We start from the raw sequence: 26,791 nt of genomic DNA, 5'->3' as shown, positions 1-26,791 counted from the left end.
CTGAAAGTAAATAGCATAAAACTGTCAAAAATCCTGTGCTAGCATAGAGGATAGCATGGCTTCTCTTAAGAAGAACCTATTTGGTTTCAAAATATTACAGTAAACATTCAAGGCCAGAAAGAAAGAAAAAGACCCCGAAGACTGGCAACAAAAGGGAAGAAACTATTTAAGGCTCTGCAGAAGTAATAGGAAGTTTAATTTAAATATGTCCTAAGTTGAAGTGACAGGATCAGAATTGCCACAGTTCTTTGATGGTAATAATAAATGACTCAGAGGTAGATAGTCAAATATTTATTTGTTTGGGCTTTAAGTCTTTATTCGTAAGCTATAGCTCTATTATCTTCACTTCTTACTCATGTATAATTACTAGGTGTGCTTTTAGTTTATTTCAGCGGTAGCTCTTTTTGCTCTGCTCAAGCAATAGGTAAATAACAATAAGCTAAGTTATATCTGAGGATTTTTCTACCTATAGAGGCTTTTTTTTTTGGGGGGGCTTTTGAGATTAAAGCAAATTTACTAATACTCTGCTCCTTTTAAATGTAGAATTGCTTCTGTCTTGGGGTGGCAGTTATACTGGCAAAGCAGTGTAAAACCATATTGTAGGTCAGTATTAATGGAGAGGAGAGAATGGATTAATGCACTCATTACTGCTCTCTTTATTTTTGTCCCATTCTTTAGGGGGTGTGTGTGTATGCCATTGTTTATAGTTTTAGGTTTCTAATTAAGTAACTAATGTACACTTTTATTTATTTTATTTTTTAATTTATTTGACAGAGAGGGAGAGAGCACAAGTAGGGGAGTAGCAGAGGGGGAGGGAGAAGCAGGCTCCCCACTGAGCAGAGAGCCTGATGCACGGCTTGATCCCAGGACCCTGAGATCATGACCTGAGCCGAAGGGAGTCCCTTAACTGGCTGAGCCACCCAGGCATCTCTAACGTACACTTTTTACCTGATACCAATAGGTATATAAGACTCTAGGAAAAGGACAGAAACCAGCAGTAGGGTATTTGGTACAGCTTAATAAAGACATTAGCTGTACAGAGAAAAGAAAAAACATGGGTGTAGAAAGTATGACTAACATTAGTAGGCTTGACTTCTGAATACAAAAAAATTTAGAGAAAATTACCCAGTTGTAATAGGTAATAACCGTCTAGTTGAATATAATTTTCTCACAATATTTTCTATTATAAGTAATTATATAGGCTCTAGAATCCTTCCACCTTCTTGTTGTTAACCTTTAACATTGTTCCCAGATTCTTCTAACAATAAATGAGATTCTGTTTACACCCATGCTTCATTTTAAGAATCTTAAAAAATATATGCATTGGGCAAATTGAAATTTTAAACTTAGTGGAGAAATGGACTTGCTTAAAATCTGCAGTAGAAAGCCCCAAATTTCTAAATATATAGAATCTTATCACTTTCCTCTTTCATTTTTTTTCCATAAAATTTTACAGTTCTTCTTAGAGTAGAATTTCATGTCTATATGCAAGATACATGTGTTAAACACCAATCAAATATTTGTGGAATCAAACAATGTGGCATGATTTCAAAGGCCCTATCTGTGAGACGTATTTCTGAGATCAGTTTGAAAGAAATAAGTAATTAGTTTACAGGGTTTTGCCCTATTAAATGTATTACTAAAGAGTTGGTTGCTTTATAGGTTGTGTATTGGTATTAGGATTTGGCACACTAATCAAATAACTGAGGCAGTTGACTGATTCAGAATTCTCAGGACTTAGCCTTAATGAGATCAGATCAAGGACTAACAGAGCTACGTAATTTTTTATCTAATCAACACTTTATTTTTTTAAGATTTTATTTATTTACTTTGAGAGAGAGCATGCATCAGAGAGAGAGTACCACCGGAGGGAAGGGGCAGAGGGAGAGGGAGAAGCAGACTCCCGGATGAGCAGGGAACCTGATGCGATGTGAGACTCGATCTCAGGACCCTGGGATCATGATTCGAGCCAAAGACAAATGTTTAACTAACTGATCAACACTTTAATTATAAATTGAAATTATACATATTTTCAAACTTTGTAAATCATCTTTTTCTTTTCAATTTAGGAACAATTTTTTAAATTCTTTGCCTGAAGAAATGGAATCACTGATAAGACTACAAACAATTAATCTATCCTTTAACAGGTGAGAGACAGAATAGACTAATCTATGACTAAGGATTTTTATGTAGAGAATTTGAAGGAGTTAGAGAATACACCTAAAAGAGCCAAATAAAAAGGCCCCATGTGTTTACTTTATTTAAATATCCAGGTTTATTTTCACAGCTGATATCCAGTAGACTTTTTGTTTCTTTTAACAATTTTAAGAAACTTGTAGCCAAATAGGAAGACAGATACGTAAATAAGTAATGAGGATTGCTATAGTGAAAATGCAGTGCATAGGTAAAAGTTTTTCCTGAGATTGCCTGAAGGCAGAGGAGATAGCATTGAAACTGAGACTTAAAAATGTGTTATCAGCCAGACACTCAGGAATAGGGCATCCCAGGCGGAGCAACTGGCATGTACTAAGACACAAACATAAGAGCATGGTGTGTTTGGGACAGCTCAAGAAGTTTGCTATGGCTTGGGCCATAAAGGGGGTGGGGAATAAAGGAACAGAAAGAACAAATGAATTTGGGCATGTGAGCAGTAGTGAGTCCTCTCAGAGCTTTGTATGCCAACTAAGATTTTATTCCTCAGTCTGAAGATGCTGCTAATAATTAGGAGTCACTAATATTTATTTAGGACTTATTATCTGCTGACACAGGACTAAGTGCATATATTATCTCATTTAATCCTCACAAAAGGTGGTTTTCTGTCATTATGAGGATTAGAAGTTAAGGAAATCATCCTGAGTGTCTATAAAATTTCTCCATGTAGGTATTCTTCCTTAGTTTGCTTTTACTTCTTGTGAGACAGAATTACTGCCAGTATATTAAGTAAATATTAGATATTTATGTTTTGCTAAGGTTCATATAAATACAACATTATAGATCTGGGGTTTGAGCCCCGGTGGCTTGCCTCCAGTGGTTGGGCTCTTAACAACTATATCATTTCTTTTGTATAATGCACATTGATTCTGGTAACAATCTAAATATTAATAGCTAACATTTGTTTACTGTATTCCAGCTGAAATATAATCATTTAGTCCTTATAACAAGTGTGTAAGTTTAGTACCATTATTATTCCTTATTTGCAGTTAAGGAAGCTAAGGCAGAGTGATGTTTCTAAAATATTGCCTATCTAAATTTCTATTCTGTCTGCTTCATTATTGCTCGTGGTTTTTCAAGTGTAGGTTATATCATTGTTGTCATTATTTAAAAATATATACACTTCTCAGATCTCTGCTAATTTTTATTTAAGAACTGAACTATCAGTTCTCTATTGTCTAGTGAGCGGTCAGTCACATTGTCAAGTAATGTCTTAGGGAAGATCGCAAAAGCTAACCCTAACTTCTGTGTCAGCAGGTGAGCTACATCTTTGTAAATTACCTTATTCGTGCATCGGTGGGAAGAAGAGGAAGGATTGCTTTGGGGCAGTGTGGTCCCTCTGTACTCCTAGTTATTAACTGTCCAGTCACTCTGGAACTTCAGAGCAGTCTTGAATTTATGCTTGCTATTGATTTTATCTATTTATCGTTCCTCCCTTCCTTCCTTCTCTTCTTCCCTCCCTCCTTTCTTCTTTCCTTCCTTCCTTCCTTCTATCAAGGCAGCAAAAGAAGGGCAGTATAGGAAAGTAAAAAGGCCACAGCTATAAATCTCTCCTTCAGCTCATCCCTTGTCTTTTCTAGTCCGTACCACAGTTTATCTCACACTGAAACCATGCCAGCCTCTGTCCCCCAAGAGATCCTCAATAATGTTGCATTAATTGCTGAGTATTGCTCTGAGAGCAGTCAGCTTTCCCTTCTTTTTTGTGACATCTTCAGTGTTGCTTTGGATTAGCAGGCAGCAGCCCCTGTTAGTCATCTTTTCAAAAACCAAAAATGCACACATTTTGGAAGCTTCCGTCAACATAAAATGTAACTTTCTAATATTTACTTAATATATTGGTAGTAATTCTGTTTCATAAGAAGTAAAAGCAAACTAAGGAAGAATACCTGCATGGGGGACATTTTATGTAGAATCTCAGGAGGATTTCCTTATCTATTAAATGTGAAAAGAAAAACATAGGAGAATTTACTCTAAACTTTTGTTGCATTTGCACAATTAATAGAAAATGTTACAAGTCTATGTAGTTAACATATATTTCAAGGTTTCTAAAATCAGTTCATTTTCTTGAAATTTGAATACAGGACTTAAACCAAATATAAAATAAATTACCCTAAAGGAAACTATATCATGATATCAAACTTAAGATCATCTATTTGAAGGAATGATTTTTGCTTTGATCCCAATATAGTTAGGTGTTCTGTTCATATTTTAATAGGTTCAAAATACTACCTGAAGTTCTGTATCACATCCCCACACTTGAAACAATTTTGATTAGTAACAATCAGGTTGGATCTGTAGACCCTCAGAAAATGAAGGCAATGGAAAATCTAATGACATTGGACCTTCAAAATAATGACCTCCTACAAATTCCACCCGAGCTTGGTAATTGTGTGACCTTAAGGTAACTACACCATTCTACTAAGTGTTTCCATTTATTTGATCAATTCATAAGTTGTTTCTTTTCTCTTGTTGAGGTACTCTCACAGGAAAGTTGAATTAAAAAATTTAATGTTGTGTTAAAAATAACAGGTAACAAAATTCAGAATCCCAATTCCATTTTTCAAGTTTTACCAAATAATATATTTTTAAGCTTGGTTTGTATGGTATCATATATGTGTACATAGAGTAACTGTTTTCGGATACTTTTATCATCACTGTGTATGTGTATAACTTGAAACTCCACTGCAAAAAAATGTCAGGGAAATATAAACTCCCCAGTTATGCGTACAAGGTTTTTTAAAATCTGATTACAGATTATCACCATTTATTTCAAGGCCAGCATGGTCTTTCTTATTCTTTGCGTTGACTGTTACCTTAGCCTCAAATGCCTCTACCCTGCTTTTATCAGTTATCAACCTAAATATCATCTTTGAGAACCTTCCCTCTTCTCCAAGCGGAGTTAGTCCCTCCCTCTGATTTTCCATCCTGCTTTGTTTGGACTCATTTGTATCATTTCTTTTTCCTCCTTTAGAAAAGCGTTGTCCCAGTGCCTAGAACACAGTAAGCACTCAATAAGTGCTTGTTAAATGAATATAAAGAGAGTTTAAGATGTCAATAGAAAGCCAAGTACTTAAGCAGAATGTGTCAAAAGGAATTTAATTATTGAAAACTATATATGATGGGCATATTTTACTAGGGCAGCACTGACATCTGCTTTGGTGCCTCATATTAGTGAATTGAATTAGTGAAAAGAACAAATACAATTTGTTCTTATTATTTGCAGTAGTTATATTTTATAAAGTCTCCGTGAACACCAAATTAGTGAATACTGAACCATTATTGCTAGGGGAAGTATAAAGTTAGGCTCTTTCGAGCCTCTGATCACCTTTTCATGAACCAGTCAATATGGAACCTTGTATGTGTGTTTCCGTATTTAATATTATTTATTCATTAACACTAAACTGTGGCCAAACAACACTATAATTCATGCCTGAATGAAGCCTATCTGGTATATATGTTTTCTCAGGAAGGCAAACAACAGCCTTCTTGCGTTTAGGAAAAGTAAACAATACTTCAGCACTACACTTGCAAGCCATTTTAAACAGTGACATCACCAACACAAAGTACAAAAATGCAAAAACTGTTGCATGACTAGGTAGACCACAGAAAGGACACTTGATTACAGTGTGAGAACTGACACAAGAAGGGAGAGTATCACCTTTCTGACCTCAGCTGAGAATGTGCCTAGTGATTGACTCAAATTTTTTGCTCTCTGTGCATATCCAAAAATGACCTCGAAAGTGCCCTGTGTATTGATTTTCGGGTTACTAATAATTTTTAGTGGTAGGCAAATTAGCACATACGGAGTCTGTGAATAATGAGGATTGGCTGTAATTCATTCCTTTTTATAAATTAAGAAAATCAACCTTCAAAAGAATCCCCACAGCCCATGGAAATATTGAAGATCATTTAGATCTGTTGTATAATATGGTATGAATCCTTTGGCTTTTGTTTATACAAACACTTATAGTATTAAAAATTAAAATATGGGGCGCCTGAGTGGCTCAGTGGGTTAAAGCCTCTGCCTTCGGCTCAGGTCATGGTCCCAGAGTCCTGGGATCGAGCCCCGCATCAGGCTCTCTGTTCGGCAGGGAGCCTGCTTCCTCCTCTCTCTCTGCCTGCCTCTGCCTACTTGTGATCTCTCTCTCTGTCAAATAAATAAATAAAATGTTAAAAAAATAAAAAAATAAAAAATTAAAATTAAAATAAAAGTCTCTTTATCTTATAATTTATTTCATTAATTTTGTAAAGAAACAAGTCAACCAGTCCTCAAATCTTAGTTGAACCTCATTTTAGAACATGCAAATAGATTTTCTGTGTGTATCTGGTCAAGGGAGGTAGAGAGCAGGGATTTGTCAATGTTTACCATGGTGGAGGGGGCATATTTTGATTACATTATAGCCCTTGGTATACTGATAAGTATGCTCATTCTAATGTATAAATATAATTCAACCATGTAGTGTATGGTCATTATAAGATTGAGGAGAAGATGGGTAAAATGGTGGCTCACAGCTCCTCAGTTTAACAGCGGTATGATCTTGGGACACGTCTATCTGTCTTCTCTGAACTTATGTTTCCGTATCTACTAAATAGGAATATCCGTGGTGTCTACATCCATAGGATTGTTAAGATAATGGAGAGAGTCAGTGAATATAAATTACTCAGCACAATACCTTTCCTATAATAAGTATTCAATTAATGTTATTTGAATTATTATTGTAGTTCTAATTCCAACTATTGAAATGCTTTGATTTGAAAAGGGACAAATAGAGAAAAATACACAGATTTATTTATAAAATTGCAAATGAAATTAGAAGAAAAGCCTCCCTAATGGAAAATGTTATAATTCTTAATTCTCTCTTTTGTTTAGAACACTACTACTAGATGGAAATCCATTCCGTGTTCCTCGAGCAGCCATATTAATGAAAGGAACAGCTGCTATTCTGGAATATTTGAGAGACCGGATTCCTACTTAAATTGAGAGTTGGTTTTATATCTTGGTTATGTTAATTCTTAGATTTCTTACATTGATAACATTTTTCTAAGGTATTGTGCATTCGTAATGATGATAGCCACATACAGTGTTCATGCATTTATTCTGAAAGTTTTGCATAAGATTTATCCTACTTTCATTCCTTATAAGATAGGAAACAGTTTCTTCAGAAGTGGATTTTTATTTAAGTTAGTTTGATATTTTTATAATGATAAAGCATTTTTGTAGAAGTGGGATTTTTCCCACCATTTCTGTTTGTGTTACATTTAATGTGACCAGTTGATTTGAATATGATAATCTAATTTCTACCTTTTTGTTAGATATAAAATTGAATTGAATTTTATTTAAAACTGTTCTTTGGCATTTAGAAAATAAGGCTTTTCCTTACCCATGCTAAGACTTCTGTGATTTGGTTGGTCTTGGTATAAGTTTTAAATTAACAGTCACTATCTTTTTGTTTTAATCTAGTTGCTTTTGTTTTAATCTAGTTGAAATGTTTCTTGTCTAGCCTTTTCCCCACATTTTATGAAACCATTTTGTCATAATTTCTAACGTAACAGAAATGTTACATGAGATGTAGTTACTGGTAGAGAAAACAGTAAAAGTATTGTTTAAATTACTCTCACAGTTTTGAATTTAAAACTTGACAAGTTTTTATAAAATAATTTCTTACTATTAAGTTTCCATACAGTAACCTACTACTTGTAGATTCAAGAAATTTGAAGGGGTTGGATCTGCATATTTTTCCCTCAGAGTGCGTTTAAAAATACCTTTTGTTCTTCTTTACAAAAGTACTGAAGAACTTATTTTAATTCTATAGATATCAGCAACAAAAAATAACTAATAACCACATAGAAATCTTTGAAATTTCTTAGTAACTTACTAAGCAGATATTTGTATACGTTATCTACTCTGTTGGTGTGTTCTTATCCAGACTTGTGCTTTTTTTTTTTTTTTTCATTTCCAGGGCCTTACTTTTCAAATTTACTTCTAATCTTCATAAGACTAAACTTGTAGTCATATGGAAACTTTCTAAAGGGGAATTTATTACAGGTTAACTTGATTTAGTAAAAAGAAAATAGAAATATTTCTGTTTACACCAAAAATGTCAGAGGTAGGCTGATCAGTCATTATAAAACTTACCATGTGATTCTGTTAAAGCTATAGCCCATCAATAGAGTGTATGTTAATTTATATAGATAGGTAAGTAGCTAGCTTTTGGGTGATTGAAGCATGCTCATATTATGAAAAAGTGCATTGCTAATAAAAATACAACATGTTCATAATATTTCCAGTATTGATTATAATGGTTGTTTTGGCTTAAAAAAAAAACCCCTTTTCATACTACAGCTCTGTGGCTAAGAAATCTGCTTCGATATTAAACAAAAGACACTTTACAATAAGGTGACATTTTATTATTTATACAATAAAGAGACTTTTATGTTATTCAAAACACGTTTTTAAATACTGAAAAAGTTGAGTACACCAAAGCCGAAAAATGGCTCTGCTATACACTGCACAGCATTATTTTAGTCCCTGTATTTTGTATCTGTACAGAAAGCATCTTCAAAATGCATTCTAATCACATTGTACACCTTTACCAATTAGTGTCAATACATAAAATAAACTGGAGAGTACAGCTTGCATTTGCAAATTAACTGACAAAGTAATTAATTTCACTGATTCAGTAAATTTAAAATATAGATTCATAGGACTCCTTTGCACATAAAATGAAGCAGCTTTCAAGGTCATTATGGTCTCATACTGCAAAAAAACCATTAAGTACATTCACAATCTATGTTAATAAAGTAGTAAATATGTCTTCATTCAGTTTTTATTTACATCAATATGTAGTTCAACTAAAAAGTACTGTTAATTGTGATACATTTTTAGCACATACAAAAATGACAACTTTTTATATATAATTGAAGCTCAAAATCACAATTATCTCAAAATATTAATTACAATACAGCCATTTCAATTAAACATGTCATGATTTAATTTTTTTTATAAAATGGTAAAATTTTTTACTAAAGTAAGCAATTTATTTTGAATTGGCTAGAGTTCAACCATGTAGAAAACCTAAAATGTTAAGAATTGTTTCTTGCCCCCTCCCACCCAAATTTGTATACAGCCACCTAGGCTAGCAAAGAGACAGAAAAGGCCCCAATTTATAAAGATTAAGTCTCTCTTGCTATACTGCTGTGGCTTGTTGTTTCTTCCATAAAAGCTTTACAAGGGGAGTGTCAATAAACTATGCAATGAAATGCATGCATTAATATACAGTATGTCTATGTAAAATGTTAAGTGTTTACCAGTGCACATTAAAATGTTCACAAAGACTGCAAAAGAAGTCATAAAGTAGCATTTATAAAGATATACCAGTTGCAAACTGTGAACTTGAAAACTACTTGATAACATAATAAAATTTCCTTGAGAACAGATCCCAATTCAAGTTCTTTCTCTGGCTAAAGGAGTTCTAGTTACTTGGCCTTAAGATGTCACTGTTGTCCTGCACATATGGTAGTGAAGTCAGATGTTGAAAAGGAATGAGTCTAGAAGACTGTCTTCATCTTACTAAAATAGTGGCCCGATGTTGCATCACTACATAGGAATTTTTCTTAAAGAAGAGTGAAATATTTCACTAACTGAATTATATGATCTCAAAGGAAAAATGGATAATTTGTATGTATGCACATGTGTTTAGCATATGAAAAATATTAATATAAATAGGTGGAATTAGAATGTCTTTACACAGGAATAAAAAGATTGAGTCGTGCCCCCCCCCCCAGTAACTAAGATCCAAAGTAATTAATTGTCAGTTACTTTAGGAATGAAAGAACAATTTTCATGGATACTTAAAAGTCTAAAAACCTAGTACCTAATATCCTTTTACTTATAATTCTTTATAGACCAATTAAAAATCTATCACTATTTATAATTGCTGCTGTTAATACTACTTCTCTGAGTAGAAAGAGACCATATTTCATATTATGGTTTACTTATATACAGCTGGGTGGGAGGTGCTGTTGGATGGTTAAAAAGTGGCCAAAATGAAACTACAGCACTAACAACCTTACCTTCACAAGGTTATTTGAGATGGTCTTTGAAATTTACAATTTAGTAGATTCATCTCTGATTTTTTTAACTAGGAAAAAATTACTCCTTATATGAAGACAATGCCATTGTCCTTAAGCTTCCTTTAGTCCCTTCTACACACTGAGTCCAAAAAGGAACTTGACTGGCTTTGAGACAAAAATATCCAGCTTATCTGCCTATCAGTTATTTTTCTCTTCATTCCAAACAGAAAACAGTAAGGCTAGCGTTTTCAAGGAGAAAAATGCGGTTGAGGATGTTATAGGGAAATATTTAAACATCAGAAAGCAGTATAAAACGTTTATTGCATTCCATTGACACTAGGTGTCATCAAAGCTAAAACCAAATTTCCTAGAGTAAAACTTAACATACAACATTACTCACTGCCCTGAACAGGTGTCTTTTCCACATTCAAGACCAATGAGAGTCCTCTGAGTGGAAAGACTCTACAAGTATTGAATATAAAATTTATTTTGGCATTACATTCTGAAAATAAATTACCATTCTAACAGATATGGGAACCGCTTTATGTTGTATCTGCCTGAGACTTGCAACTTGTTTTTCCTATGGACTTTCCAAAAAATTACATAAGATTTCCTGACTAAATAGATGTTCTTTAGTAGAGCACTGGGGAAGGGGAAGAGAGACGGAAAGATACAAAGAAATATTATGTGATTTCTTTTGTCCATTCATCAAATGCTTTCCTTTATCTAACTACCATAAAAGTTGACCTGCATACCTGGGCATTATTTAATCTCATTATTTTACCTGTGCAAAACAAGTGTGCAAAGAAAAACACCTATATACCTGTGTCTATACGAGACACAAAACCTGAGTCGCAATAAAAAGTTTTTAATATAAGAAAACTTTTCTTAATGTAGGAAAATAATCTTTAAAGGGCCAAAAATACCTTTGTACAATATAATCAGCTGACTTTAAAACTTCACTGTGCTTAAGGATCACATATTCTTTTAAGACCCAACGAAAAAAAGAATCATTTACATTTGATCATTCATTTTCTTAACTAGAGATACCCACATTTTTATTTCTAACATCTATTTTCATTCCCCTGAATTCATTAACTTTAAAAAATAAAAATAAAAAGCACATTCAGCATGTGTTTAATTTCTGATGAACAGTTCCTGATTTTTTTTCTAAGTTCTGAGGACATAGGAGATTTGGGGTTGCTAGGCATATAACTTACTGCCAAGCCACAGTGGAATTCTAGAATTCAAAATAAAATACATAGTCTGTTACTAAGGGAAAGATTCCTTGGAAAAATATTTTGTAAATGGAGTTGGGCCAAAGTCTGCAGAAAGCTGTTCACTCATTTGCAGGCTTCCTTTCTGCAGACAGTTAACTCAAAAACTCCCTTTTTTCACTATGCTCCATTTCCTTCACGTCTGGTAGGTTTCTTACCTCTTCCTTATTTGAACCCTGAATTGTCCCAACTGTAGCCACATAGGAGCCACTACTTCCAAGGTTTCCTTTGCTTCTCTACATCTTTGTTATCTCTTCCTCTTCCTCAAGAGCTCGATTCTCTAGGATGACTCCTTGCCTTCCCCTCACGTGCCACTTAACTACTCATTGGGAGAAAATCTGTTTGTCTCCCATTGTCCTAAAATTAGACACCGACTTAAGGCCCCATTTGGGACCTACTTATTCCCTGGGCTGTATACATCTCAGATGCATACTGAGGATATTTTATAGAAAAATGAGTGCAAGTTGCGTCTCCTGTGTTGCCTCCAAATAGCCATTGCCATTAGTTAAACATTTCTATCTGTAAGTCACTGACAGAAGAGGACGCCATCTGAATAAAAAAGGTTCAGTTCTGGCATCTGTAGTTGGGTAGGAGGGTGCTTCGAATACTTGAATCAAAAGGTGAAGGGATTCTGGGCAGTGGGCCTGGTTTGAGAACAGGGTGGGAAAGAACATCGGTGGGGTAGGGGATTAAAGGCATTAGTCTAGGGAACCATAGTCTCTCTCTGCCTTTTCATACAACACTTGCCTGAGGATCACTAGAAGGATTTTGTATTGTACAGAAGGCTAAAAGCAGAGTCACACTTTCTCTGCCAATAGACTCGTTACCATGGGAACCAATGCAGAAAAATGAACATATGACAAGAAGCTGAGGATTAAATGTGGAGAAAATTGATAGGGAGTTGGTTTCTACATGGCAATTTGATCTTCAGAGATTTAAAGAAATAGGATGTTCCTTGTGTGGTCTGACCAACGAAAATGGACAAAATGACTTGCTGGTAGCTGGTCCTGGAGGCTGAGATGTGGGGAATGTGGAGAGAAAGCAGTAAGCATGTTGTAGTTTGGATAAGGGGAGCTCAATAAAATCCAGTGCCATCCCTGGTGATGTCAGCCAGATGTCGGGTGATCAGCCCAAATGTCGGGTTAACCATATAATCAAAACTGCCCTTTGAAAGGCAGTCTGCTGTGACAAATTCTCTTCTCACCCTTCCAAAGCCAGGACACTTTACCTGACAAAAGTATTGCACACCTAATATATTATTGCTTGAAACATTTTCCCAAACATTAAAAAAAAAAAATAACCACAACTTTAAATTTGTGGTTCCCTTCCCCCAACAAGCAGCTACTGTAAGTAGCCTAGAATTTAAATTAGTTTTTAATTAAGGAAATAATTATTTCACTTCACCTGAGACAAGTCCTCTCTGTATATACTCCTCTGTTATTCTGGAGTTGATAGTAAACTGATTAAACCAGACTCTAGGATTCCAAGGCACTCTGTAACAAAGACTTGGAAGTTTCAGCAAGGACTTGAAGTTTCAGCCTAATCTGAGAAAGGCAGACCTACACATTGTACTTTTAGAGCTCTAGGGCAACTGCACCATCCTGTCCCAAGCTTCCCAAAAGGCTGTTCTCTGAAATCCTGTGAGTAAGCCTCATTTCTGTGACTTAAGCTTTTGGCCCATATTTAAATGTAATTGTCCTGAGGAGATGAGAGGAAGTTACACTGTAGATGATTTATTTGATCCTACCTGGAGAGCTAGTTTTCAAAAGTAGTAGTGATACCCTTTCCCTGACCCACCCTCCCAACACACACAAAAACTAGAAATAACATCAGCCAGGAAGTAGGAGACAAACCGTTACTGGTTAGTGGTCTTTAGGGTACATCTAATTCCAGATGATCTGGATAAAGTAAGCTCTTTGTGCTTAGTACACTGGACATAGATTTCACTAGAAATGCTTATTGCTTTCTCACTAATGATTTCCTATTCTATTTGTTTGAGTTTCTTACTGAAGCCTTTGATAATCCCAACAATGAGTTCTTGAAATGCCAACAGCCCGTTAATTTCTGTTTTTCCAAGAGTGCTTGGAGGATTCTGAAATCCCATAAAAATGCCTGAAGTTTCCTCCACTTGCAGAGTTTGGAGGCAAACTTGATAAACAGAGAGTTGAGTACAGTGGTCTTGCTTATGCTAAAATAATTTCTTTGATAAATATTCCAGTGAATTTCAGGATTTGAAACTTGTATGGTTGGCTTTTGCAGGGAGGAAGCAATATAATAACCTGACATAGGACTAATCTTTAAAGCCACATGAAAGACTGCTTTATACTAGGGACAGGTAAGTGCATCTCTTTCTGAGGGAAGTAAAGCACAGTAGGGTCTTCACAAGTTATGCCTTAGAATTTGACATATGATAAATAAGACACTGCTTCTTTTCATTTCTGATATGGTCTCTAAAATCAGGTAGCAGATGCCTGGAGGAAGACTAATTGGTGTGGATTAAGCTAAAGAATGATTAGTTTCTTTGTGACTTTGTACTGGTCTTGGACAGAGTTGAGTTCCTCCTGGCTGAGAGGCCCCCTGACACAATTGTATTTAATAGTTTTACCACATCCATTCATTCTTCACACAAGAATTTAAAACTGTTGTAACACATGTCATGATGTATTGAGAATTTAAATTTGATTCCTTCAATTTTTTTTAGTCAATTTGGTTTCTCCTCTCAGTTTTCTTTGAGGTTGTGTAGGTGATTCCCTGCTTTATCATGTACCCTAAGGAGTTAGAGACCTAACTTTCACAGAGTTTTCTCTAGTTTAGCAGACAGTTCAGCACATAGTTCACAAAAGAACCAATCTTGGCACTATTAGGAAGTTTATTGCTTTCAGCTCTCACAAGAATTTGGAAATACGAAAGCTGACTTAATGAGTGGAATGATGAAGTCTGCATAGTAGGAATGTGGTAAGTCTGGAGTTCAGGTCCCAACTGTGGTTAATAAAATTGTATTAAATACTGGAGATTCGCTAAAAGGGTAGATTTCGGGTGCTCTCACCACACATGCATGCACACACACACACACACACAAACACAAACACAAAAGGTAACTGTGAGGAGATGAGTTAATTATCTTGAGTAGTAATAATTGCACTGATGTATTTATATATCGAATCCTCATGTTGTACACCTTAAGTATACACAATTTTATTAAAAAAAAAAAACCTAAAAAACAAGGGCATCACACCCCATAGCTGTTAAATAAACATTTCCATTTAATAGTGCAAAAAAAAAAAGAAAAAAAAAGATGCCTTTTTCATGTTGGCCATTGAATATATATATAGATATTGGGCTTTTCCCAATAGTTTTCAAACTTCATGTCCAGCAATATGCCCAAAGTGGTACTTGAGGGTCGGGAGCCCACTGGTTAAGTACTGAAGAAGCACAATCTCATTTTCAGCTTGTAAGCATGCTTCACAATTCACTGCAAATCGTTTTAATAAACTTACATTTTCTAATTTGATGCACAGAGACACTAAATGGCTCCAAGGGAAAAGCCAGTACTTCATCTGGCAACCTATTTTCCAGACCATGGTTGAACTGCTCTACTTTCTGAACTCATCTTTATTATACAGTTGTTTCACCTCTAGGCTAATTCTAACCTGAGTTAAAAAAAAAAAAAAAAGCCTTTATTATAACCTCAAAGAACAAAAACAAACTCTGGGATTTTGTTCGATGTAAAACATATCTGCTGTTTCTATTGCAAGTGTCATTCCTGGCGATATTTTTCCCTCAGAATAATTTACGGGAATTTAGATGGCTACTGCTTCCTAGTGCTTAGAGGTGTTGCCCTGTGGAATTGCAGACAGTGAAGGATCTGGGACAGGCTCCATGGGCACCTCCGCGCTCTTCTCTGGACGGCATGCATGAGACTCGGTCTGTATCTGCATACTTCCAGGCACTCTTTGATGTTTTACTTCCTAAAAATTTTTATTATAAGTGCTGCTCAGGTTGCTTTACTTATCGAACTCTAAGGGGTCCTGTTCTGTTCATAAACACAAGCATCCTTCTAATAGTGGGGTGTTTGGTAACAGTAAAGAGTGATCTTTTCCTTGTCTGTAAGTGCAGACGTATTTAGAATATCAAAGTTCACCAGAATTATGTGCATTTTTCTTGTGTTTAAAATACAAATGAATTATTTTAGAGCAAAGTTTCTTGAAACACCAAAGGTTCACTGTTCTATTCTCTCTTTCCTCAGATTGATCTCTTTTAAGCGGCACAGTAGATCTTTGTTGCTAAGGTTCAGTGCTCTCCCTCCAGAAAGGAGGACACGCCCTTCAGCCCCTCTGACTGGCTAATCCCCTGGAAGGACAAAGCCAAGTGAAAGTGGAAGGTCAACTCAATTGGCCTAGTGACGATTCCTCCCTGCTATGGTACATTGTAGATGAGGACTACAGTTATTTCCATTCCCATTGTCACCTGAGACATTGTCCCTTTTTGGAAAAGAACATACATGCGGGACAGGAGCCTGCCTTCCTAAGGGAATAGAAAACTTCCACACCCACATTATAAAAACAATAAAACTTAATGGGTGTTTGGGTGGCTCAGTAAGATTTTGGCTTAGGTCATGATTTCAGGGTCTTGGGATCTAGCCCCACATCAGGCTCTGAGCTAAGTGGGAAGTCTGCTTGAGATTCTCTCCCTCTCCTCGTGCCCTTCCATCCCCAGTCCTCTTTTTCTCTTTTGCTCTCTAAAATAAATAAATTAAAAAAAAATAAAAACAATAAAGCTGAAAGGAAACATTTGCCATCTTATTAGACTAGGAGAGAAAGTGATAATACATTGTTCTTTGTTCTCCCCTCATATTTTATACCTACACAGCATGTATTAGACTTTCTGTGTCTGTCTCCCCACTACACTGTTTCTTGAGAGGGGGGACCGTGGCTTGCTTCCGTCTCCTACTGTTCTCAAAATCCCTTGCTCATTAATAATTTTGATTAAATTGGATGGTACAGCAAGACAAAGATAAATTGTTTCAATTACTGATAACTTTTTAAAAAGGATAAGCACAGAGATTGGCTAGAGAGCAACTCTCAGGATGGTCCAGAGGAAGACCTGGGAGAGAATGCTTAAACAGCTCTCCAAGCTAGCTCTATTCTAGCCCACACATAGGCCTGGATGTATCCTCTCAATATGGGTACATATTGGGGGAGGGTGGTAAACATGCTGGAAGTATTTATGGAAAGTTTAAAAAAGAAAAGAGAAAGTATAATATTTTAACTTGGAGTAGTTTATGATGATCTCGGTCTCTAGATCACAGGGATAGTCACTATCATTTTTCAGAAATACGTGAAAACCTAAAAAAAAAAAAGGTGACTGACATGCGTGTGTGTGTGTGTGTGTGTGTTGTGTGTGTTGTGTGTGTGTTTAAGAGACAGAGTCCCAAGTTTGAATTTCTCTGGGAAATGGTGACAAACCTGTATTTGTAATGTTTGCCAGCAACTTTCATGTTTTTAAAAAGAATATATCTATCATAGTGATGACCTTCTAGAGAAATCTGTCTTAATCATAACAAGACTATGTGATTCTACCAAGTGCAAAATAATTATTGCTAAGTTGAATGACACCACAAGTATGGCTGAAGAATTGTGTTCAAAGGTCAATCCCCAAAGAAGGTTGAATTAATTTCCTAAGAAAGAGCACACTATATTTGTGGTTCCTGATCATGGGGCCAGAAGGAAATGGTTTCCTTTGGAGGAAAACACCAGAGGATTTAATAGTTTCACATAGACTTCAGAAAAGAAGAACATGTTTTCCTTCTATTTTTGCTTGGGGTTGGAAGAAGAAAAGATAAATAGCAGGAAGAGAAACACCATGAACCCACAAATAAATAGGGCTTTGATGGAATTAACAAAGGAGAGTCCCAAACAAGGGTGCTGGCTAAGCTGTGAGGGTGAGGATATAATTAGCTTAAAAGAAGTAAACAGTAACATCTGGCTTTTAAAACTATGATCCAACCATCAGAGGCCCTGCAGTTCCAAATATCTAAGAACCAAAATAGCTTGAGGACGCATGTCACCCAAATTGCCAGAGGCTCTCTACCTCCAGTACCTAGACATTCTGACTGAAAGAAGGGAGGAGGGGAAGATTTTAAACCACCCTTTGAATCTGATTATCACTTTATGAGATATCTTTTGCAACACATTCCTTAATTTACTTTATAATTAGGTAAAATATGATTATGCTAATTACATAGTTAAAATGAAAAATTAGGAGTTGATATTAGATGCCTATCATTGCCAGATGTCATCTGGAAGTAAAGCCACACACAGATAGATGCATATGCAGACTGGACTAGTTGTAGAATTATGTAAGGAAGCCCGTGCTGGGCACATTTAAATCCCAATGTTTAAGTTTTAAAGAGCTCATTTAAAAATATGTATTGTAAATAATTTATAGCAGCTTATCTTTCACATATTATAGAATGAGCATGTCTGAAGGAAGCTTGGTTAAAATAATGGCAGATAGGCACAAAATATTTGGAAATCAAAAGCAAATTAGAGGACTATTAGAACGGCAGGTGTAATAACCTGAACAATTGGGAATATCAAAACTAAATCACACATTTCACCAAGTTTTAGAGAGCAGTCAGTCTCTCTCTCTCTCTCTCTCTCTCTTTCTCTCTCCTTATGATTGGGTCTCTCTATGACTGGGATACAACCAGAGAGGTTTAGTCAAAAAATATAGAAACTACTTAAAATAAGCTCAAAGCTCTTACTGTATTGTCTTATATTGTTTAAACCTAAAGGGTTGTTTCAAATTAATTATCTCAATAGAGTATAGAAATGGGTGTTAACAGTTTTATTAACAACTGATTAACAGTTACTTATTCACAGTTCATCAGCAAAACAGGTATGAGAATGGACTGTCCAGTGTGTGTGGTCATCCAAGCTAGAGAATAGCCAAGACAAGGAAATAAAATATAAGGGCTCCATCTAGTGGCGGCTTTTCCTAAGTGCAGATATGTCCTAAAAAGTACGGGGCTCTGTCCACCTGTAGATGAGGATAGTATATATCAGATTTAAGCCCAGCAATTGAAATGGAGGGTCTTATGGGAATGAAACACATGTTTTGTTGCTTTACCAGGATGGGTTACTGAGTTAAGTAGCAGCCTTTTCTCTGGAGGAAATTAAAAATAACATTAGTTCTTTCCAGAAGGTAGACAGATGAGCAAGATCCTAAGGTCATTTTTTGTCTTATGATAGAGCAATAATTTTCCTCATTTCCCCCCAGAATTTACCTATGACTATCTTATTTGATATTAGCCTTTATTTCAGAAAACTACCTGTTTTTTTTTTTTTAATGGGATAACTTTAGTGGGTGATTTTCCTTATACTGTGAAGTTGCATGTCTAAAAAATTATCCACTACATTATGAAAGTAGTTTCTGAAAATAAATAGCAGTGAAATGAAATGTGATTCTACTATATGTTTTATTTTTCATTTTGAATTCTTTCTACTTCTAGAACAGTGGGAGGGAGGCCAGAAACCAAGGAAAGCTGAAAGATCACTCTTCCAGTCAGGGGAGGAGAGGGAAAGATAGGGAGTTCTGGGGCTGTCTGAAGGACAGCTTATTAGAGGGTGTGTCTGAATCTGAGTCTAATTTCTGTCTTCCAATTTCTCTCTGTACCTCCCTGTCAGCCCTTTATCTCCCTTCTTTTTCCCTTTTTGAGTTCTTCTCTAATAACTTACTAATTTCTCTTGAAGGAATTTCTCTAGAAATCCAGCCCTCAAGTCTACTCTCACTCTTATTTTTCTAAAATACCCTTACTTAAAGTACTCTTACTATTCTGAAATATTTTTACCACTCTAAAATGTTACTCTCTCAACTAATAATTTGTTTTTCATTTTTCACTTCAGTTGGTTCAACAGACCATGACATTCTGTCCATCTGTAAATATATAAACACTGGGCTATAAGACCCAAGTGTAGACCTCTGGAGAGTTTGAGGCACCATACTCTTAAAATGATGATGAAAGTTTCCTTCAAGGTATACTTATGGCTTCTAGAATTTTAAAAATCCTGAAAAGAAGCCATCATCAGCCAGCCTGCAAGTTCTCTTCATGTAAAGAGATAGCAAATTCCCCTCACAAAAAGAAATGAAAAAAGAGGCAGATGAAGTAATTAATACTATTTGTATAATAGTAGATGAGAAATGGATTTAAGTTTGGGAATATTTCACTAAATTCTGTAGTCACTGTGCTTTGCAACTCAAATAGAAAAATATGGGAAATATTTCTGAGGAAAGCTAAAGAAATGCTTTACTTGCAAGGAAATCAGAATCCTATCAGGTAGTAAAGGAGCTGTGGTTAAGAGCGTACCAACTCAGGGCTTTCCCCTCTTACACACTGTTTTTTTTTTTGTTTTTTTTTTTCCGGGAGCTAGATTCCCCTCTTTCCCTCCTATAATGGAAGTATCCAGTGAAGTTACTGCTAATGGCAGTATAAATAGTTTTCTCTCTACTTTGATAGATAAGATTCTGACCTCTATATAAAAGTTTGGCAGGGGGCACGTGGTTTTATCAAGTAATCCAGATTTTCTGTGATCTAAGTACTTATCATTGTTAATGCTATAGCTTTCTGCAGCTTTTCTTGATAATTTTGGCTGGAGTACATGACATTTTCACTTTAGAGATACAGGTGGTGGAATCTGTCCATGAAAAGATGCCAAAATGCAATGTGTAAACATTGTCAGACTGAACTACAGCCAAAGGCCTGCGGACAGACTCTTCCTTATTCTAGAAGAGGCAGCATGAAGCAGAAATTTCAGTAAATTTTAGAGCTAAAATAGGATTGGGGACTCCCTCTTCCCAACTACCTTTCCCTAACCCCATTCCCAACCCAACTCTCTTTACCATTCCTCATGCCTCCAAATTAAAAAAAAAAAAAAATAGCTTGCACAAAGTAATCTACCAAGTCACAATGTACAGGTAGAAGAGCCTTAAAAAGGGTCTAAAACCAGATATAACCATACACTTTTGTCTTCTCAGTTCAGAGTCACATCACCTCTCTAGGCTTTGGGCCTCAGAGAAAATGAGGGAACTGGGCTTGATTATCTCTAAAATGCCTTTAAGGTCAAAACCATGGCTCTGTAAATTCAAACTCACACATTCACTTCTCTGAAATATTTCTGGAACCTATATGCATGACTTCTACCAAGATGAGAAATAAAATCCAAACAAAAGTATAGATGTTATGTATTCCAATTCAATCAACAAAAGCCACTTGTTAAACTTTTTGGACAGTGTTCAGGTCCTTAGAACACATAAAAGAGAAATTAAACACAATTGCTGATGCACAGCAGAAGAGCCCAAAAGGTCTTAGAAGAAATACTGAGGAGGGAAGGAGAATTAGATTAAAAGGGAAAATTTAAAAAAATTAATTAAAAAACAGGCATAGTGAGCGAACTGAGAAAGTGAAATGGCTTAAGATTGTGCAAACTGGACACCAACTTCCCATTTGATTCAATATTTATTGTGTTTATGTGCTAGGCCTGTCATCTGTTTCATCATTGTATAAACATTTATTGAGCACCTACCATGACAGGCACTAATGATACATGGTGAGCAAAACCAGATGTGCCCTCTGGAAGCTCTTGTGTCTAGAATGTCTCTTTGAAGTATTGTCTGATCCTCTCAAGGAGTATATAGTTGATATAGTTGATAGGGGAGAAAGCACAAATACCAAATAGCTATGACTTTTGGTAGAACGTGGTAAGTACTATAAAATTTACCAAAAAATAATATGACTGTATTATCATAAGAGAAATTTCTTCCAGGTAAGATTAGGGAAAGTTTTATGGTGCTGGTGATGCTTGGGCTGGACTCTGAAGGCTGCATCTAATTTTGATACTTTAGAAAGGGGATGGGGAGAGGAAGACATTACAGTGGAGGGACCACTGTGGGGAAAAGCTGAGGTTGAAAAGCACAGGGAATACTCAGGGAAAGTTAAGGATTTCTAGGTGTCGAAAACACATTATGTATAGACAGAGTGAAGAAAAAATAAGCAATTCCCAGATTCAGAGGAATCAAGCTTCCCTTGGAAGAATGAAGGGATGTCTGCGGTTTGTAAATCTGTATACCCAACATGAAAACAGTGTTACAGCACACAGTGAGAATGCCCTTCACCCCACCGTTGAGGGAAGTGAAGTAAATAAACAGGAAATGCAGCTGGTGAATGAATATTCAGCTGATTGCATTTCTGAGTGCCTCATTCTAATACTGGATCTTGAGGACTCCCGTGCTCCCTGATAATCTATAAGGGACAGTGGTCATAGGAACAACCCTTTGGGTTGGCAGCACAGAAGAACCTCTTTAATACAGCAGTCCGTGCCTTTTAACTTTCTACCTTAAACCTCTTCCCCCAGACATGTCAGGGGCCTATAGATAGAGACAGTGCTGGGCCAGGCAGAACACCACCACTTTTCATTATGTTCTCTCTCTTATTTAGAACAAACCAACTGGCAAAATTCTCTTCCACAGATTCAAGGGACTGTGGTTGCTACTTACTCTGTCCAGTAAGTCTCCACTCTCGCCACTTCTAGCCTATCAAATATTGCCCTACATCTTGGTGAACGTTGATAATGGCCTTCCAAAGGCCCTAAGACCCAGTATGGAGAACTTAGCTCCCAATGGAATAGCCACCCTCAAACCCAGAAGAGATTTGTCTAGATAATGATGCTACTTCCTTTTGCAATACATGGGCCGAGAGCAGGGACAAAGGGACTCACCACATTGCCTTGTACTGCCTTTTTTTCTGGAAGCTCTCTCATCTTCCCACTTGATTGTGAGACTCTGTGCAGAGGAGATCATGTCATGCAGAGCCTGGTATATACTTGATGCTCAACAAATATTTATAAACATTGCACTTACTGTTTCCATCATATTCTTCAATAAAATGCCCCCCCAATGTTTTGAATTTTGAGTGACATACCTTAATCCTCTGAGATTCAGCTATAGGAATTGTTTCCCTGTGGAGGAAATATGGAGTTTTCTGGTGAGAATAAGTCTCTGTACTAGGACATTTTACTCCAGGTATAGAGAGACCTGACTGTAGGCTGCTGACTCCTGTTATTTTAAAGATGGGGAAGAAAAAAATAGAAACAAACCTGGCACAACTAATACAACTGTGCAACACTGGTAGTTTTAAGAAGAAAATGTATCTACTCTTCAAACTAGAGAAAGATTGGATGATTTATTTAACTTTTTCCTCAGTAATCATCCCCACATATGTTGTAAGTTATGCTGGGTTTGAAAATAATATTTGTAAAAGTTCGACCCATGCCTTTTTCTTTGGGCCTGGCCTACATTGGTTCCAACACCAGACTAAGAGGAGTCACAGGGTTTCAGTGCTTTCTACATAAACACTGCCTGGATTTCATAATCTTCCACTCTTTGAGGTGCTGCTATTAACAAAATTAGGCCAAGAAAAGGTGTTTTGGAGCATAGTCTGGGGAGATATCAGGACAGCTGCAGAGATACCCTTCTCTTTGTGCCTGTCTTACATCCAGCCTTATTTCTCATCCTGCTTCATGCTCGGTGGGTCGTTACAAAGTATGAGCTCACTACCCTACCAACAAAATCCACTAGGGAAACCCTAGCAGATGGAGTAATGCTTCTAAACCTTCTAAAGCTGGAACCAGTGAATTATTTCCCTTCCCTCAGTTTTTCTCTCTTTACTTCCCCTAGAACTGCTCCCAGGAAAGATCATGATAATCACATAGTTAAGAATCCAGAGGAATTCAATATTCCTAGGTTTTTGTTTATTCTTTTTAATCAAAAGCTGAGTGTATCTTTCCCCTCCATAGATCAGAAATCTCTGAATTCTCCAAAGTAGAAGTTGTGCAATTTATACCCTCATAGGGGCATGTTTCCAAACCATTCTCTTGTAGATAGTGTCAAAGGTGAGGAAGATTGGAACCTGTCCCAGTAACAATCAGCTGACAGGCTTAGAGAGAGTTGTCAATACGGCAAAAGTCAACATTTTAAAAACAGAAGTGGAACCATGGTTCTATTAAGGCATTGCCCCCCCTCACCCTCGCACACAAGGTTGGTTTGTTGTCAGAGACATAAATGCGCCACCTTTGCACCTGGGTTAATGCTACTACTCCAAGTTCCTTGGTCACCTAAGGAAGTTCTTCCCAAACTGGAAGCTGGAACCATGCGTAGATACTCAAGGGTCTCCAGACAATTAGAACTCTAAGGGGGCCTCTTATCCTTGTGTCAGCAGCCATCTGCTGCCTTTGGAACATCATAGCGAGTCAGAGGGACGGGCCTATAGCAGCTACGGCAGCAATGAAGAGAGGTCAGTTTTGCATACAAGAAATGGAAATGCCCCCAGAAGGTTCAGAATGCAGCTGCACCAGTCAACTGAATCTGCTTTGAGTTCTGTACAGTGGGGGGTTTCAGAAAACACATTCTCTGGATAGTTTAGATCAAATGAAGCTGAAGAGATGCACAGGAGAGCGGACACCCATGGTCTCCTATAATGGTGCTTTCTAGAGTGCATGTCTGTTTTTCCCCAGCCCATATTCTATTTTCTTGCTATCGTATATACCTGGGCGACAGTCTAACTGAGTGATGGGGCAATATTCCAGGCCAAGGCAGGATGCTTTTCATAATGGGAAGCAGTTATATTGCTAAGGAACATAGTTCATGCAGGTGATCTAAAATCTGGAGATTCCCACCCCCCTCAACCCCCAATTCCCAGATGATCCGTTAACTACAACCATAAGACAGGGCGCATCATCAACCCAGTGTTTGAACATTTTATTGAGCCTCAGAAAGATTTAGCATTTCTGTGAGAGGAACTTTCTTGGAAACTCAACCCTGCTTTTCTTGATACTAGATAAAGGACCCATCTTCTGAACTGACTGGATTTCCTTATTTGCATAACTTTTTACTGACCCAATGTTTCAGCAAGCCGGCTGTTTGGTCAGTATTTCAAGAATCAGTCAAACACATTGCCTGATTGAATTTACCAAAGGCTTAGAGCGCTCGTCCTGTACCAGCATGCCTGTTTATCTGGTTATGGTGTATTGTTGCCTCTTGATAACGGCAGATCCATCAGAATAAACATTCTTGATCTGGGTGCCGGTGAGGGGGCAGGAATTGACCGAGCATAGCATTAAAAGCCAATGAAAAGACAAGGTGACAAACACACTATATTTTCCAAATATTTAAATTTTGGTGGAGGTATTTGATTTGATGATTTATGGTAAAATGTTTTTCTTGCTCCCTTCATCTAATCATTCTCGCAAATTCAAATACTTTCACTTAATATTTGAAGGTATAAATCTAATTTCTTCATTTTCCTCTGTCTGGGTATACTATCTCTTTAGTTCACCCACTGAAAGATATTTCAGTCCTACTTTTTAAATAAGCAATTATATTAGTAATATGTGTGCAGTCATCTTTCAGATTAAAAACAAATTAATGCTGATTTGTCATCCTCTCTTTAAAACTGCTTTTCATCTTGAAAGTGGTAATTCAATGTAAGACCCAGAAACAACTAGGATTGTTTGATGTTTTTATGCAATTAAGAGTTTTAATGAACCGAGACACACATATTTTATAGGTTTCAATGAGCAATAAATTAGCATGATGTAAATATCAGTATGTTATACTGATTTTGAGTATTCCTTGTCAAAAGTACACTTATATTTTGAAATTATTCTCTTTGTTAAAGTGAGTTATATTGTCTGGAAGGTGGAAATTATTGTAAGAGATCTTTTGTGGCAATGTATTTTAAGCCATATAAAGCTTTAAAAATTGACCACGAATGTCTATTTGGCTTTGCAAAATCTGCAGGAATTCTACCAGTACTTTTTGCTCCTTGTTCTTTCCACCCTGATCTTTCCCATTCTCCTTCCTTGTGTCTTACTGATTCATCAGATTGAGATAGCTTCCTCAGCAGAAAGATCTCAGTAAAAATCAAAGACCAAGAGGCAAATCTATTGGAATCATCATGAATTTCACTCCTTTGTTGTCGTCGTTTTTCTTTTTTAAAAAGGCACACCTTTAACTTTTTTTTCCCTTCTCTTTCTTTCTTTCTTTCTTTCTTTCTTTCTTTTGGTGGGAAGGTGTGGTTAACATAAACCAGATTCTAATTTCAGGGAGCAAAGCCAATTACTCCAAAAGTCAATACTCGGAAATTAATGTATTTTTGGTTTTGGTCACCTATGGAATAAATTAGATTTTTTAACCCCTCGAGTAATTAGTGATTTTTTTTTCAATCAGTCTAAAAAAAAAGTCTCTTTTCATTATTACCTGCCTTTTCTCAGTATGCAGCATGGCAGTACAATTGACAATGAGGTGCTTTGAAACATCATATTTCTTTTCCAGTGGGTCAGGAACCCCATTTCTTTTCCTCATTTCCTGTAGAACAGGAAGGATGAGAGCCCTGGGCCAGGACAATGGTGTCACATCAGGAGTAGAAGAGGTGTTTACTATGATCCTTGTAGCTCTGTGCCTCAGAAGCCTCTCCTGGAGCCCTGGGTCTGATGGGGAGACCTGACATAAGAGACGAGACTTGGGTGGTCCTCTGTCTGACTCTTCTTCGACCTCTCCCAGAACAGATTAAACAGAACTGATGGGATGAGTTGAGATGCTTCATTGCCAACACTACACCCAGGAGTTTGTTTTTCTTTTAAGTGATCTTGTGAGGCCAGTGGGGGCCTCCATCTTGATTAATGATGATCATCCTATAATAGCAGCTAGAAACCGTGGTACCATGGTTTGGTGTCAGTTTTTGACAAAGGAAATTAGGCTCTGAAAGACATTTCTCATCAGAAACTGTCGATATATTAAAATGCATTTAAAACTTACTTCTGGGAAACGTATTAAATAGGCCAATCATTTAATCATTTGCTAAATGTCAAACCCTATAAAATCATGGTATAATGTCACCCTGACGTAAAGCAACATCAAAATTAGTGCATCATCTATAAAGTGAAGTATCATTTGCCTTCAAGTGACAAATTCTATTGCCAAAAAATACCACTGTACTTCTAATAAGTGACACTCATTTTAATAGACCCTACAAAAATACAGTATTTTCAATGTCCCCATAAAACAGTTAACTTACAAATATTACTCTCAGAGCTTTGGTGACACCAGTACATGATATTATTGTGAAAATCCTAATAGAATACTTGAAACACTACCATGTAAACTAAATCCATTAT

General features: G+C 36.5%; 1 protein-coding gene across 5 annotated transcripts in view; it reads left to right on the top strand.

Annotated features, from left to right (window-relative positions):
• LRRC40 (leucine rich repeat containing 40) overlaps positions 1-15,844 on the top strand; it is a 55,356-nt gene extending 39,512 nt beyond the window's left edge. For 2 of the 5 annotated variants that reach the window (XM_032870090.1, XM_032870087.1), the window contains 3 exons: positions 2,070-2,147; positions 4,427-4,612; positions 7,082-8,536. In XM_032870090.1, the coding sequence (XP_032725981.1) occupies positions 2,070-2,147; positions 4,427-4,612; positions 7,082-7,187 (370 nt within the window). In that variant the 3' untranslated portion in view covers positions 7,188-8,536. Of the gene's footprint in view, positions 1-2,069; positions 2,148-4,426; positions 4,613-7,081; positions 8,537-13,820; positions 15,235-15,807 lie in introns of those variants that run through there. The other 3 variants (XR_004384115.1, XM_032870089.1, XM_032870088.1) reach the window with 3 other exon arrangements.
• The last annotated feature ends 10,947 nt before the right edge of the window (positions 15,845-26,791 follow it).

The sequence above is a fragment of the Lontra canadensis genome, unplaced genomic scaffold (assembly GCF_010015895.1).
Source record: "Lontra canadensis isolate GAN:19392208 unplaced genomic scaffold, GSC_riverotter_1.0 scaffold40, whole genome shotgun sequence".
Classification (NCBI taxonomy): domain Eukaryota; kingdom Metazoa; phylum Chordata; class Mammalia; order Carnivora; family Mustelidae; genus Lontra; species Lontra canadensis.
The sequence above is the reverse complement of the archived record's forward strand: the minus strand, read 5'-3'. Positions and strand labels throughout refer to the sequence as shown.